Source organism: Salvelinus fontinalis, chromosome 2 (assembly GCF_029448725.1).
Source record: "Salvelinus fontinalis isolate EN_2023a chromosome 2, ASM2944872v1, whole genome shotgun sequence".
NCBI classification, from domain to species: domain Eukaryota; kingdom Metazoa; phylum Chordata; class Actinopteri; order Salmoniformes; family Salmonidae; genus Salvelinus; species Salvelinus fontinalis.
Genome location: NC_074666.1, coordinates 52624298 through 52639221, shown reverse-complemented (window position 1 = coordinate 52639221; position 14924 = coordinate 52624298). Strand labels below are relative to the sequence as shown.

The 14924-nt window shown below is 41.9% G+C and overlaps 1 protein-coding gene across 1 annotated transcript in view; it reads left to right on the top strand.

Annotated features, from left to right (window-relative positions):
• The first annotated feature begins 4773 nt into the window (after positions 1-4773).
• LOC129820974 (PDZ and LIM domain protein 4-like) overlaps positions 4774-14924 on the top strand; it is a 72434-nt gene continuing 62283 nt past the window's right edge. The window contains exon 1 of the mRNA XM_055878159.1: positions 4774-5103. Within this exon, the coding sequence (XP_055734134.1) occupies positions 5011-5103 (93 nt within the window). The 5' untranslated portion in view covers positions 4774-5010. The remainder of the gene's footprint in view (positions 5104-14924) is intronic.

Here is a 14924-nt window from a genome sequence, read left to right as displayed (position 1 = left end):
GAAGTATTTCTGTTTTTTTTTATATATATATGTATATATATATACACTGCTCAAAAAAATAAAGGGAACACTTAAACAACACAATGTAACTCCAAGTCAATCACACTTCTGTGAAATCAAACTGTCCACTTAGGAAGCAACACTGATTGACAATAAATTTCACATGCTGTTGTGCAAATGGAATAGACAACAGGTGGAAATTATAGGCAATTAGCAAGACACCCCCAATAAAGGAGTGGTTCTGCAGGTGGTGACCACAGACCACTTCTCAGTTCCTATGCTTCCTGGCTGATGTTTTGGTCAGTTTTGAATGCTGGCGGTGCTTTCACTCTAGTGGTAGCATGAGACAGAGTCTACAACCCACACAAGTGGCTCAGGTAGTGCAGCTCATCCAGGATGGCACATCAATGCGAGCTGTGGCAAGAAGGTTTGCTGTGTCTGTCAGCGTAGTGTCCAGAGCATGGAGGCACTACCAGGAGACAGGCCAGTACATCAGGAGACGTGGAGGAGGCCGTAGGAGGGCAACAACCCAGCAGCAGGACCGCTACCTCCGCCTTTGTGCAAGGAGGAGCAGGAGGAGAATGACCTCCAGCAGGCCACAAATGTGCATGTGTCTGCTCAAACAGTCAGAAACAGACTCCATGAGGGTGGTATGAGGGCCCGACGTCCACAGGTGGGGGTTGTGCTTACAGCCCAACACCGTGCAGGACGTTTGGCATTTGCCAGAGAACACCAAGATTGGCAAATTCGCCACTGGCGCCCTGTGCTCTTCACAGATGAAAGCAGGTTCACACGCACATGTGACAGATGTGACAGAGTCTGGAGACGCCGTGGAGAACGTTCTGCTGCCTGCAACATCCTCCAGCATGACTGGTTTGGCGGTGGGTCAGTCATGGTGTGGGGTGGCATTTCTTTGGGGGGCCGCACAGCCCTCCATGTGCTCGCCAGAGGTAGCCTGACTGCCATTAGGTACCGAGATGAGATACTCAGACCCCTTGTGAGACCATATGCTGGTGCGGTTGGCCCTGGGTTCCTCCTAATGCAAGACAATGCTAGACCTCATGTGGCTGGAGTGTGTCAGCAGTTCCTGCAAGAGGAAGGCATTGATGCTATGGACTGGCCCGCCCGTTCCCCAGACCTGAATCCAATTGAGCACATCTGGGACGTCATGTCTCGCTCCATCCACCAACGCCACGTTGCACCACAGACTGTCCAGGAGTTGGCGGATGCTTTAGTCCAGGTCTGGGAGGAGATCCCTCAGGAGACCATCCGCCACCTCATCAGGAGTTGTAGGGAGGTCATACAGGCACGTGGAGGCCACACACACTACTGAGCCTAATTTTGACTTGATTTAAGGACATTACATCAAAGTTGGGTCAGCCTGTAGTGTGGTTTTCCACTTTAATTTTGAGTGTGACTCCAAATCCAGACCTCCATGGGTTGATAAATTTGATTTCCATTGATCATTTTTGTGTGATTTTGTTGTCAGCACATTCAACTATGTAAAGAAAAAAGTATTTAATAAGAATATTTCATTCATTCAGATCTAGGATGTGTTATTTTAGTGTTCCCTTTATTTTTTTGAGCAGTGTATATATATATATATATATAAATTAGCGACATTTTCTAAAAACCTGTTTTGGCTTTGTCATTATGGGGTATTGTGTTTAGATTGATGAGGGATAAAAATCAAAATCAAATCAAATGTATTTATATAGCCCTTCTTACATCAGCTGATATATCAAAGTGCTGTACAGAAACCCAGCCTAAAACCCCAAACAGCAAGCAATGCAGGTGTAGAAGCACGGTGGCTAGGAAAAACTTCCTAGAAAGGCCAAAACCCAGGAAGAAACCTAGAGAGGAACCAGGCTATGAGGGGTGGCCAGTCCTCTTCTGGCTGTGCCGGGTGGAGATTATAACAGAACATGGCCAAGATGTTCAAATGTTCATAAATGACCAGCATGGTCAAATAATAATAATCACAGTAGTGTTCGAGGGTGCAACAAGTCAGCACCTCAGGAGTAAATGTCAGTTGGCTTTTCATAGCCGATCATTGAGAGTATCTCTACCGCTCCTGCTGTCTCTAGAGAGTTGAAAACAGCAGGTCTGGGACAGGTAGCACGTCCGGTGAACAGGTCAGGGTTCCATAGCCGCAAGCAGAACAGTTGAAACTGGAGCAGCAGCACAGCCAGGTGGACTGGGGATAGCAAGGAGTCATCATGCCAGGTAGTCCCGAGGCATGGTCCTAGGGCTCAGGTCCTCCGAGAGAGAGAAAGAAAGAGAGAAAGAGAGAATTAGTGAGAGCATACTTAAGTTCACACAGGACACCAGATAAGACAGGAGAAATACTCCAGATATAACAGACTGACCCTTGCCCCCCGACACATAAACTACTGCAGCATAAATACTGGAGGCTGAGACAGGAGGGGTCAGGAGACACTGTGGCACTGTGACACAAAATGATTTAATACTTTTTAGAAAAAGGCTGTAACGTAACAAAATGTGGAAAAGTTAAGGGGTCTGAATACTTTCCGAATGCACTGTCTCACCTAACTATCTTAAGATGAAATCTACTTACTGTAAGTCACTCTGGATAAGAGCATCTGCTAAATTACTAAAATGTAAAATGTAAATGTTTTACAAACAGATTTCATATTATTGTAAAAAAAAAAATAATAATATTGATGTCCTAAATCATCTCCTTAGTTATTTAGTTGAAATGATGTGGAAACAACATTGATTTAACCAGAGTGTTCTCAGTGGGAAGTGATAGATTTTAAGCAAATACATGTCTGTCATTGATCAACCCCATGCCGTGATTAGATAATGAAAAAACACACCCATCTTTCATAATTTCTTTAAACAATAAAAGCTAATTTACCAATATTTCTGAAAATTGATACATAGCATTTTGGAATGAAACTCTTCAAATACAGTGACGGATAGCAAAGTAAATTGACCCTGAGCAGGCAGGGAAAAGCTGCAAATAGTTCCTTTTCATCTTTACCATCATCACATTCCTATTCATTGTCACTATCACCATAACTCACTCTCCCGATGAGTCGTGGCTGATGGGCACATTGTATAGGCCTGCTCTATAAACTGAGGTTAACTAGAGATCATTTGGCTTTGTGGTTGTCTAACCATTACATCTGCTTCTAATGTTCCACTCAACATTTTCTAACCACATGAATTAAACTGCATTATTTCCATAAATGTTTTAATTTCCCTAAGGGACATTTAGACAGTGAATGTGCAGTGCCACCATTGTTCCCACTGTCTGTAATACTGTCTCATACTGTACCACGAAGCATCTGCAACGCTGGCGACATGAATCTCTCAAACAAGCTGTGAGACACAAAGACAAACCTTCGATTTTTTTCACTTCACCGAAAATGTTACCTATTGTACATCTGCAGGCCATACACAAGGCCTTAAACTAGTGGTGTTGAGACATTACGACCGTGTTTAAAAGGAAGAATGGGCATAATTTACATATATTGTTTAGAAACAGAACGGTTGATGACCAATAGTTTGTGCAACACTTGCATTGACAGAGATTAAGTCGTTCTCCAGACACTGGCATGGCGATAGAGCTGAAAAGCTCCAGGTTGCAACACAAATGACTCATCTCAGTCTCCTACAAGTCTACCCTGGCTCCTTAGCATGTAGGACACTTCAAATATCACTGGTTTGATAGGCTCTCATTGACAATTACATTCATTTTAATCAGTGTGTGTACCTTTCAAACCCATTGAATCATATTTGATTGAGAAAAGAGACAGAGCAGCAAAATGCTGCCAACGATTGTGATCACAGACAAACTCACGGACACGCAAGCATGCACACACACACTATCCAATACCATTCGAAATGTTATCATTAGACATCAGTGACATCAGTCAGGCTACTCTGAGGCAGGTATAGATATGTTTCCCTCTGACTCACTCTGACTCAATAGTATTCACCAGTATACACTCAGACACATCTTCACTTCCCATGTCTGTTTTGTTCGGAGACAGGGCTAGCCTAGCCATGCTGGAATGTCTATGAGGTCATAGACTCACACACAGAAATCATACTCTGTGAGTCACTGTATAATTGCCTGAGGAAATGAGGGAAGAGACCAGAGGATCCCATAATAAATTGACATGGTGTGTTTTTGAATGCACCCACATTGTCATTTTTTCAATCAATCTCAGCTGCTGACATGATCATTTTTCAGTTCTATCTATTGTTCAGTTGCTTTATCTGGGTAGGTTATAGTCCACAATATATTATCTCTCCGTAGTCTGAGTAATGGTAATGGTGGTGTTTTGAACAAATAATGTTGTCCCTCACTCTCACTCTCACTCTCACTCTCACTTTCTCTCTCTCACACACACACACACACACACACACACACACACACACACACACACACACACACACACACACACACACACACACACACACACACACACACACACACACACACACACACACACACACACACACACACACACACACACACACCACCCCTAACTGGACCCTGGGAACTGGTTTATAGTAGCCATCCCAATCATTTACTTTTCTTTTCTTTAGTTAAAAAAATACAGTAGGTACTTTTAGACTAGAGTGTCTGTCATCCTCAACCCATAAAGAGTGGACTTGTTTCCATAGAGTCGCGTTTGCCTGGCTACACATCCACATCACTCTGGTCAACTGACGTTTCTTTGTAACGATCGATGGAGCAGCAGAATTAAATTCAGGGTGAGTCGTCAGGCAAGCGTTTCGTTGCGCTCACGTCCCTCCCATTCAGTCAACTCTCTACGAAGCGGGCAGTCAAGCGTTTTCATAGCGCAAAGCCCCATCACACGTCAGAGACGACATCATTATTTAGGGTTGAATCAAGTAGGGAAGAAAGTTTTGCGACAGACAGTGTTGCCAAGCAGCTCCTAGGTAGTGGACCTAGTTATTTCGCACAGTTTATCGCCCAGTTCTTACGGATATTATTTTTATAGATCAGCTATGCCCCACACCGTGACATTGAATGGACCCTCACCTTGGGGTTTTCGACTGGTCGGTGGAAGAGACTTCAGTACACCGTTAACTATTTCGAGGGTATGTAAATGTGTTCCCATGTATTTATTCTCATTTCGAAATACGATTGCTTTACCCTCACGATGTGTTTGGTCTAATGTCTTTCATCTAGCCTAATTTGGCACCACCGCATAGGGTACTAGGGGGTAACTAGCCCCACCTAAGAACAATGTCTAATTGCTGACACACAAAAAAGCAACGTTTGGAAAAAAAATGGTATGTGGTTAGGCAAATAAACTATAAAGGGAAATAAATGGCTACAGTTTACACTTTCTTAGTTTTTTCATGAAATGTTTTTAGAAAATGGGCATTTAAAAAAAAAAAAAATCTAAGTGAAACTGATTAAATGGATTTTAACACACTTGTGTGAAACCCTATGCCATAATCTTCTACCGGGGTAAATCATTGGAATGGAATATAAATAATACCATTAAATGACATTGGAATATAACATTTAATAACAATAACTTAACTCTGTGTAAAATTGATGTGGCAACTCTCTTATGCTCTGCTATTGCACGATTGTAATTTGTATCTGTAGGTCACAAATAAAGCTATCCCTAGTAAAACTGGAGCTCAACTCATGAGCCCACATCCTGCACTGCTTACACCTAATCCAGTCCCCACCTGTGCCTGAAAACAGGGAGAGAGATGCCAATTGAAAAGCTCTCTCTTAAAAATGTAGGTAGTTATCTAGCTATATGACATAAAATACTTTGTAAAATAGCTAAAAGGCTATAAAGTTGTATTAACTGTAAAGCTATCAGTCACTGGTGGAAACATTTACAACTGAAATTAAGTTGTGTTATCTTTTTTGAATGTATTTTACCTCAGACGATCTGGTAGTAAGATTGCTAGCTAGTACTCCTAGCATATTATGCTAACTAGCTAGCTGGCTAGCATTTACTGCTAGTGAAGTTGCTAGCTAGCAAGTTAGCATAAACTAGCACTAACTGGGCTAGTCATTTTCTAAATGACAGGTAGAAACAGGGGCTAGATCTTAAGGCTTTCCTTATATTAAAAACAAATTATAAATCTAACCTCATTGGAATATATCTACACATTTTTTTATCAACTTATCACAACATCGTTTTGTTGAAATATCTCCAAAAGTAATTTTTTGATAAGCAAGAGGACATTTTTTGATAAGCAAGAACAGTAATTTTGGGACATCCTATGGTCTTTATATGAATTACAGGGGGCAGTTACCCCAGGGTGCTAGTTACCGTCTACTTCCCTAATTGTGAATTCAGATGGCTATTTGCCATTGAATAATACCAAAACGTATACAGATGGGGATCCATGTAATGCTTTCCAGTCTAATGATCTAATGCACTCCTTCAAATTGAATAATATAATATTAGTTTACATTTCTCAAGTTCTCCATTTTCTGATCCACTTGTTTAAATTTAATAATGGAAAACTGTTTTAAAATTCAAATTTTTATACACTGTAAAATTTAGATTTGAATCATTTTCAAATTTATTTTGATTCGTTTGTAAAATATATATTTTTTATATTGGTGTGGCTGGGGAAACGGGTGCTTTCTAAGTATGTGGTTCATTTGGACGCTACCACTTCAGTTTGGGGGGAGATTAGCCTTGCCTACACTATACAATAAAGTGGTAAATTAATGTGGTCCTTGGAGGCGAAGTTACACACACACACACCAGATATCCCCAAAGTAATGCTATACCATTCTAACGGCCGTAGTGCGTTGTCAGGCCACCAAATGGAGTTTACTCTCTTCTTACTGTCACTGACTGGGAACACATGGAGTTGTGTGCATCAGTCCCCGCAGGCTGCCCTTCAAATGTGCTACAACGTTCTCCTTAATCCCCTGTGCCTATGCCAACACTTTGCATAGAGAGTCTAACAGCTAGGCCTAGCCTATTATGTTGAAACGGAAGGTTAATTTACAAATCTGTGCAAAATGGCATGGAGTTTTATGTACATTTCCAGTGAAGTAGCCTCATAGGTCTAGGTTTATTATCTTGTTAATGTAGCCGAATGCACAGATTGCATCGGGAAGAATTGTGAGTCCCTGTCTCGCTCTCGGGCTACCCCCGAACCATTGTGATGGAAGACACCTTGCAGCCTGCATAGCCACGTCTGAGACAGCAATTTTACGGTCCATTATTATAGCCTGTTATAGGTCTAGAGTTGACACTAGCCTCTATACGATGACCAAGTAGCCTAAGTTTGCAGTGTAGCTGAGACAAACGCAAGCCTATAATGGAGACTATGCCCCTGTTTTGAGATAAGCTGTGCGTCCTCCATTCGTCCCATCCTTGAAGACATCACCGATAGACGTGTGAAAGGAGATTTTACGCTAGGCTACCAACCAAGTCATGTCGGATCAGTGATTATTTCTATAGACTATGATCATTGCTCATCATTGATCTAATATATACTGTATATCAATGATTATTTCAAGAATGTGGGAATCCACCCATGAATATATTTAAACAGCGCCTATATGCTGCTTTGTAGGAGTGATACTTGAGTTGCCTCTCCTTCCACAGACACTTAAAATCCCTGCTTCTCTCCTCTCGCAGCTGTTGGATAGGCCTATAATGCCGACATGCTATAGTCTAATTTACTTTCACTTGCCCACTTTAACCTACTGTTAGTCTACGGGTTATGGGTACTCAATCTAGTGGACGGCTGTAGGTTTAGTCTTGGTTTATAATGGGCTGCAAAATAGCAGTGTTGTAGAGAATTTGGAGGGCAGCTCGACATCGGACATATACACCCTCCTAGCTCCTGGTCTCCAGGATCGCAAGATAATTAACCTACAGTCGTTAGAAGGATAGTTGCCGTGGGGGGGAGGGGGGGGGGGGTACTGTTAATAAAGCACCATGGATAAGGTCCTTCGTTTCTTTTACACACAGATGTTTTGTTCCCCTCTATTCTGAGCGTCCCTCTCGTCATATAGACCTAGCTGTTAGACTTGTTAAGCTACTGTAGGCTATGCAAGGTATTTGTCGAGGCTATGCAGCAGAACGTTGCAGCGAATTTGGAGGGCAGACTGACAGGGGCTCAGTCCCAGGTCTCTTCACGGCCGGTGACAGTGCCAAGAGAGTTTCTTCATTTGGATGTGCTCATCATGTACAATGTCCGTTTTAAGCGTACGCCTGCAGTCTGAGGTTGCCAGGCGGAAACTTGGTGTGTGTGTGTGTGTGTGTGTGTGCACAGTGACACCTGTTGTTGTAACACAATCTCGCACTCACTTCTTGCAAATGTGTACAAAATGGATTTCAGCAGATTTTGTGCGTTCTTGTGCGTTTCGTGTGACTTCACTCGTAGAAAAATACACACATTTATGTGTGACTTCATTCAGAGGAAAAAATTAATTAAGGGGGCAAACTTCGGAACAATCTTTTGAAAGTTATTGGAGCAACGCATTTTGGGCAATGGTGTTCTTTGTTTGTGTTCCATATTTATTTATATAAAAAAAGCAAGCATGTGTACAACCCAATATTGTTAATCAACCAGGTTGTCACTGAAATACATATAATATAATAGTAGCTTCACGTTTCTATTTTTGATAACTAATTCCAATGCTCTTTTCCATTCTTGTTTTTGCTTAATACTTTGGGATACTGGTGCTATGTTGGATTTTGAGGGTTGCCAGATTGGATTTTTTTTGTTACGATGAAGGTATTTGATTGGGTAATGGGGATGCATTTTCATGATGGGAAATTAATTAATCAATAAATGTGGAGAAACAGAAGACCTCTTTTCTCTATACAGAAAAAAGAGTCAGCCCAAGAATTGAACCATGTGGCACCCCCATAGAGACTGCCAGAGGTCCGGACAACAGGCCCGCCGATTTGAAACATTGAACTCTGTCTGAGAAGCAGTTGGTGAACCAGGCAAGGCAGTCATTTGAGAAACGAAGGCTGTTGAGTCTGCCGATAAGAATGTGGTGGTTGATAGTGTCGAAAGCCTTGGCCAGGTCGATGAATACAGCTGCACAGTATTGTCTCTTATCTATGGCGGTTATCATATCCTTTAGGACCTTGAGCGTGGCTGAGGTGCACCCATGACCAGCTCGGAAACCAGATTGCATAGCGGAGAAGGTACGGTGGGATTCGAAATGGTCGGTGATCTGTTTGTTAACTTGGCTTTCGAAGACCTTAGAAAGGCAGGGTAGGATAGATATAGGTCTGTAGCAGTTTGGGTCTAGACTGTCTCACCTTTGAAGAGGGGGATGACCACGACAGCTTTCCAATCTTTGGGGATCTCAGACAATATGAAAGAGAGGTTGAACAGTCTAGTAATAGGGGTTGCAACAATTTCGGCGGATCATTTTAGAAAGAGAGGGTCCAGATTGTGTAGCCTGGTTGATTTGTAGGGGTCCAGATTTTGCTGCTCTTTCAGAACATCAGCTATCTGGATTTGGGCGAAGGAGAAATGGGGGGGTTTGGGCTAGTTGCTGTTGACCGGGGTAAGGGTAGCCAGGTGGAAAGCATGGCCAGTCGTAGAAAAATGCTTATTGATATTCTCAATTATCTTGAATTTATCGGTGGTGACAGTGTTTCCTAGCCTCAGTGCAGTGGGCAGCTGGGAGGAGGTGCTCTTTTTCTCCATGGACTTTACAGTGTCACAGAACCTTTTGGAGTTTGTGCTACAGGATGCAAGTTTCAGTTTGAAAAAGCTAGCATTTGCTTTCCTAACTGCCTGTGTATATTGGTTCCTAACTTCCCTTCTGTATACCACCCCTACCTTTTCACAACATAACTGATTGGCTCAAAAATGTACTTTTAACAAGGCACACCTGTTAATTGAAATCATTCCAGGTGTCTACCTCATGAAGCTTGTTGAGAGATTGCCAAGAGCGTGTCAAGGCAAAGGGTGGCTACTTTGAAAAATCTCAAATATAAAACAACATGATTCCATGACTACATGATTCCATGTGGGTTATTTCATAGTTTTGATGTCTTCACTATTATTCTACAATGTAGAAAATAGTACAAATAAAGAAAAACCCTTGAATGAGTAGGTGTTATAAAACTTTTGACCTGTAGTGTATCTGTTTTTTTTCATCCAATCTGGCAACCCTTATAAAACTCGACATAGCCTTGAATAAAATGCATTATGAAAGAAATGGTGTAATGTACACTAAAAAGTGGAGCCTTGTATTAAATGCATTTAGAAGAAAATTGTGTAATGTAGGCTCCACGAAAAATGAAATGCGTTATGAAGAAAATAATGTAGGGCTACTACAAGTGCCCCATATCCCAAACTATTAACTGAAAACAAGCAAAGAAAACAGTATTGGCATTAATAAAAATACAAAACTGCTACTATTATAGTATAATTATTTTGGTGACAACCTGGTTGATTAGCAATATTGGGCTGTTAACCCATTTGTTTGTAGAAGACCATTGCATATCGTGCATTTCTCTAAAAACCTTCGAAAGTTTGTTCCGTAGTTTGCCACCCCAAAAATAATTTTCATATGAATGAAGTGGCACGAAAATTGGTGTATTTTTTGACAAATTACAAAAATGTGTCTTTTCACACCAATTAAGCCACACAAAAATGCGCTAAATCTGTTGAAATACTTTTTGTACATATTTGCACGAATTGTGTGAGATTGAGGCATGAGCTGGTGGATAGTTGCAACACAAAGTTTATTCAAGTGTGCCAGACTCACCACTTTGTGTCGTTATGGCTGCTGTTTGTTAGCCCAAACACCCACAAAGTCTGTATCTATTAGGTGTTCTGTTCACTTTCCATTTATTATACAATTTGAAGTGGTGAGGCATGGGAAAGTAGTGTTGAATGAATGAAGTGTAGCGTGCTGCCATGCTTTCATTGTGAAATGTGACCGTTACCACATAATTCTGCTCTGTCAAGAAGTCCCAAACAAACCTGCTACAATTTTGCTACATGACACAGGACAGACTGTCTATGTTGGCATATCTGTTGTACTTTTATCAACACCCACATTATGATGAGGATACTAACAAGACAGTAGCTTACTGTGGGGGTCAAATTATATCAATATAATAAGCTTTAATCCTGTATAATATCAATTTATAAAACAATACATAATATATATATATATATATAAGCTTATTGTATATATTTATTCAGTGGGGAGAACAAGTATTTGATACACTTCCGATTTTGCAGGTTTTCCTACTTACAAAGCATGTAGAGGTCTGTAATTCTTATCATAGGTACACTTCAACTGTGAGAGACGGAATATCCAGAAAATCACATTGTATGATTTTTAAGTAATTAATTTGCATTTTATTTGCAATTACAGAGATCATACGTTTCCTGTAGTTCTTGGCCAGGTTTGCATACACTGCAGCAGGGATTTTGGTCCACTCCTCCATACAGACCTTCTCCAGATCCTTCAGGTTTCGGGGCTGTCGCTGGGCAATACGGACTTTCAGCTCCCTCCAAAGATTTTCTATTGGGTTCAGGTCTGGAGACTGGCTAGGCCACTCCAGCACCTTGAGATCCTTCTTACGGAGCCACTCCTTAGTTGCCCTGGCTGTGTGTTTCGGGTCGTTGTCATGCTGGAAGACCCAGCCACGACCCATCTTCAATGTTCTTACTGAGGGAAGGAGGTTGTTGGCCAAGATCTCGCGATACATGGCCCCATCCATCCTCCCCTCAATACGGTGCAGTCGTCCTGTCCCCTTTGCAGAAAAGCATCCCCAAAGAATGATGTTTCCACCTTCATGCTTCACAGTTGGGATGGTGTTCTTGGGGTTGTACTCATCCTTCTTCTTCCTCCAAACACGGCGCGTGGAGTTTAGACCAAAAAGCTCTATTTTTGTCTCATCAGACCACATGACCTTCTCCCATTCGTCCTCTGGATCATCCAGATGGTCATTGGCAAACTTCAGACGGGCCTGGACATGCGCTGGCTTGAGCAGGGGGACCTTGCGTGCGCTGCAGGATTTTAATCCATGGCGGCGTAGTGTGTTACTAATGGTTTTCTTTGAGACTGTGGTCTCTTCAGATCATTGACCAGGTCCTGCCGTGTAGTTCTGGGCTGATCCCTCACCTTCCTCATGATCATTGATGCTCCACGAGGTGAGATCTTGCATGGAGCCCCAGACCAAGGGTGATTGACCGTCATCTTGAACTTCTTCCTTTTTCTAATAATTGCGCCAACAGTTGTTGCCTTCTCACCAAGCTGCTTGCCTATTGTCCTGTAGCCCATCCCAGCCTTGTGCAGGTCTACAATTTTATCCCTGATGTCCTTACACAGCTCTCTGGTCTTGGCCATTGGGGAGAGGTTGGAGTCTGTTTGAGTGTGTGGACAGGTGTCTTTTATACAGGTAACGAGTTCAAACAGGTGCAGTTAATACAGGTAATGAGTGGAGAACAGGAGGGCTTCTTAAAGAAAAACTAACAGGTCTGTGAGAGCCGGAATTCTTACTTGTTGGGAGGTGATCAAATACTTATGTCATGCAATAAAATGCAAATTAATTACTTAAAAATCATACAATGTGATTTTCTGGATTTTTTTTTTAGATTCCGTCTCTCACAGTTGAAGTGTACCTATGATAAAAATGACAGACCTCTACATGCTTTGTAAGTAGGAAAATCTGCAAAATCGGCAGTGTATCAAATACTTGTTCTCCCCACTGTATATATATTTTTTTTTTTCATAACTGACTAACAGCTCATCAACAACCTTACTTTACCTCAAAATATGGGTCCTATGAAAATAGGACCCATAAGGTTCTATTTTCTATTTTCTAAGGTTCTGATAGAGTCAGGGGGCCAGCAGGGGACTTGGCAGTAGCCAATAGTCAGTCAGGGTAAACAGTGGTGGCGTCCTGGAGTGTGCTGGGCGTTGACATTTGTTTTTCATCAGAGATTGTGGTGCTACTGAGGGATTCCAGGTGTTGTCTCAGCTGCAAGCCTCCAGACTCTTTAACTACCACTGCAACCAGGGGTGTAATTTTTAGATTCACAAGGGGAGACTGACTCAAGTTCACCTGAAGTAGCCTCTTTCATGTTCTAGGCCAGATATTCCCAAATTTTATATTTTCCAACGGGGCTAGACATTTGGGTGAGTTTTTTTTCTCTCGCCTGATTAGCCTCGTTTCACCGGAAAAAATCAAATTAAACCATCTAGTGTAGAAAAATAACACCACAATGTCAAATACAGGTAGGCTGGTCAAATAATTAACATCCAATTGCATTAACCGTTACTCGCTTGCTGGAATTCTACTAACGGTCCGTATGTAGCCAAACGTAGCTGCTGCTTATTCCGATTGCTCGATAATGGATAAATGATTTTAAAAAAAGAAAGTAATGTGTCCAAAGAGACACATACCAGCTCTACTGGTAGTACTGCTACTACCAGCGGTATTACACCTGCACCTGTCGATGACACAAGTTGTTCTGCTTCCACGAGCACATCCAATGCTAGCATCAGTAATTCTACATTTGTTGTTAGTCCAGCTAGCATGGACACTGACAGTTGTGAATCTGATGCAGCCGAAGAGCTACTGCCCCCTTACCCGTGAAAGCACCGAACAACAGACAGGGACGTTGGACCAATGAAGTTGTGCAAATAGGATGAGAACTACATTGACTTGGGGTTCACTTATGTTGAGAGTAGTGCCTTTCCTCAGCCACAGTGTGTTATATGTTCAAAAGTACTATCTCCCAACTTGATGAAACCTTCACTCTTGTGCAGACATTTAGAAACAAAACATGCCAATTTGAAAAATAAGCCACGGGAGTTTTTTTGAGTGAGAATTAAGACGATTTTCAAGTAGTAAGACATGTATAAAAGCAACAGATTCCGTTAATAAGAAGGTGCTAGAAGCGATTTATATGGTGAACTACCAAGTGGCTAGGACAAGCAATCCCATACTATTGTGGAGGACTTAATTCTTCCTGCTGCTGTGGATATGGCTGGGACAATCCTGGGGGAAAAGGCCAAAAAACTATACAGACAATGTCTTCGTCAGACAACACTGTTTCATGACGCATCAGTGACATGGCAGGAGATTTTTTTGAAACAATTACTGCTTCACATACAAGCCAGTGAATTCTATGCGTCATAGCTGGATGACGGACAATGTCAAATGTGATATAGCGAAGCACCCGAGTGAGTTTGGTGTGCAATTACGCAGGTACTTTCCCGAAACGGATGACCCAAACAACTGGATTCATTATCCCTTTCATGTCCTGCCTCCAGTCCACTTACCGATAACAAGAGAGCCTCATTGATATTGCAACAAGCTGTTCTGTGAAAATGTAATTTAATCAGAAGCCACTGCCAGATATCTGGATTAGGCTGCTCTCAGAGTATCCTGCCTTGGCAAATCGCTCTGTTAAGACACTGATGCCCTTTGCAACCACGCACTGTACCCACCTGCCCTCACTAACATGAAAACTAAATACAGGCACAGACTGTGTGTGGAAAATGATTTAAGACTGAGACTCTCTCCAATACAACCCAACATTGCAGAGTTATGTGCATCCTTTCAAGCACACCCTTCTCATTAATCTGTGGTGAGTTATTCTCTATTATTGATGATCAAATAAAGTTTTATAAGTTAGATGGTCAAATAAAGAGCAAAATGATTGATTATTTATTTGTTATCTGTGCCCTGGTCCTATAAGAGCTCTTTGTCACGTCCCACGAGCCGTGTTGTGGACAAGAACTCACACTCATTCTTATGTTTAATAAATGTATCGTAAAGTGTGTGTGTGGCAGGCTTACAATGATGGCAACAAAACAACATTTGAGTGTGCGCTGACCCTGTTGCTAGAGGGGGTACGCAGCTGGAGGTTGAATGTTTGAAGGGGTACGGGACTATAAACATTTTGGGACCACTGTTCTA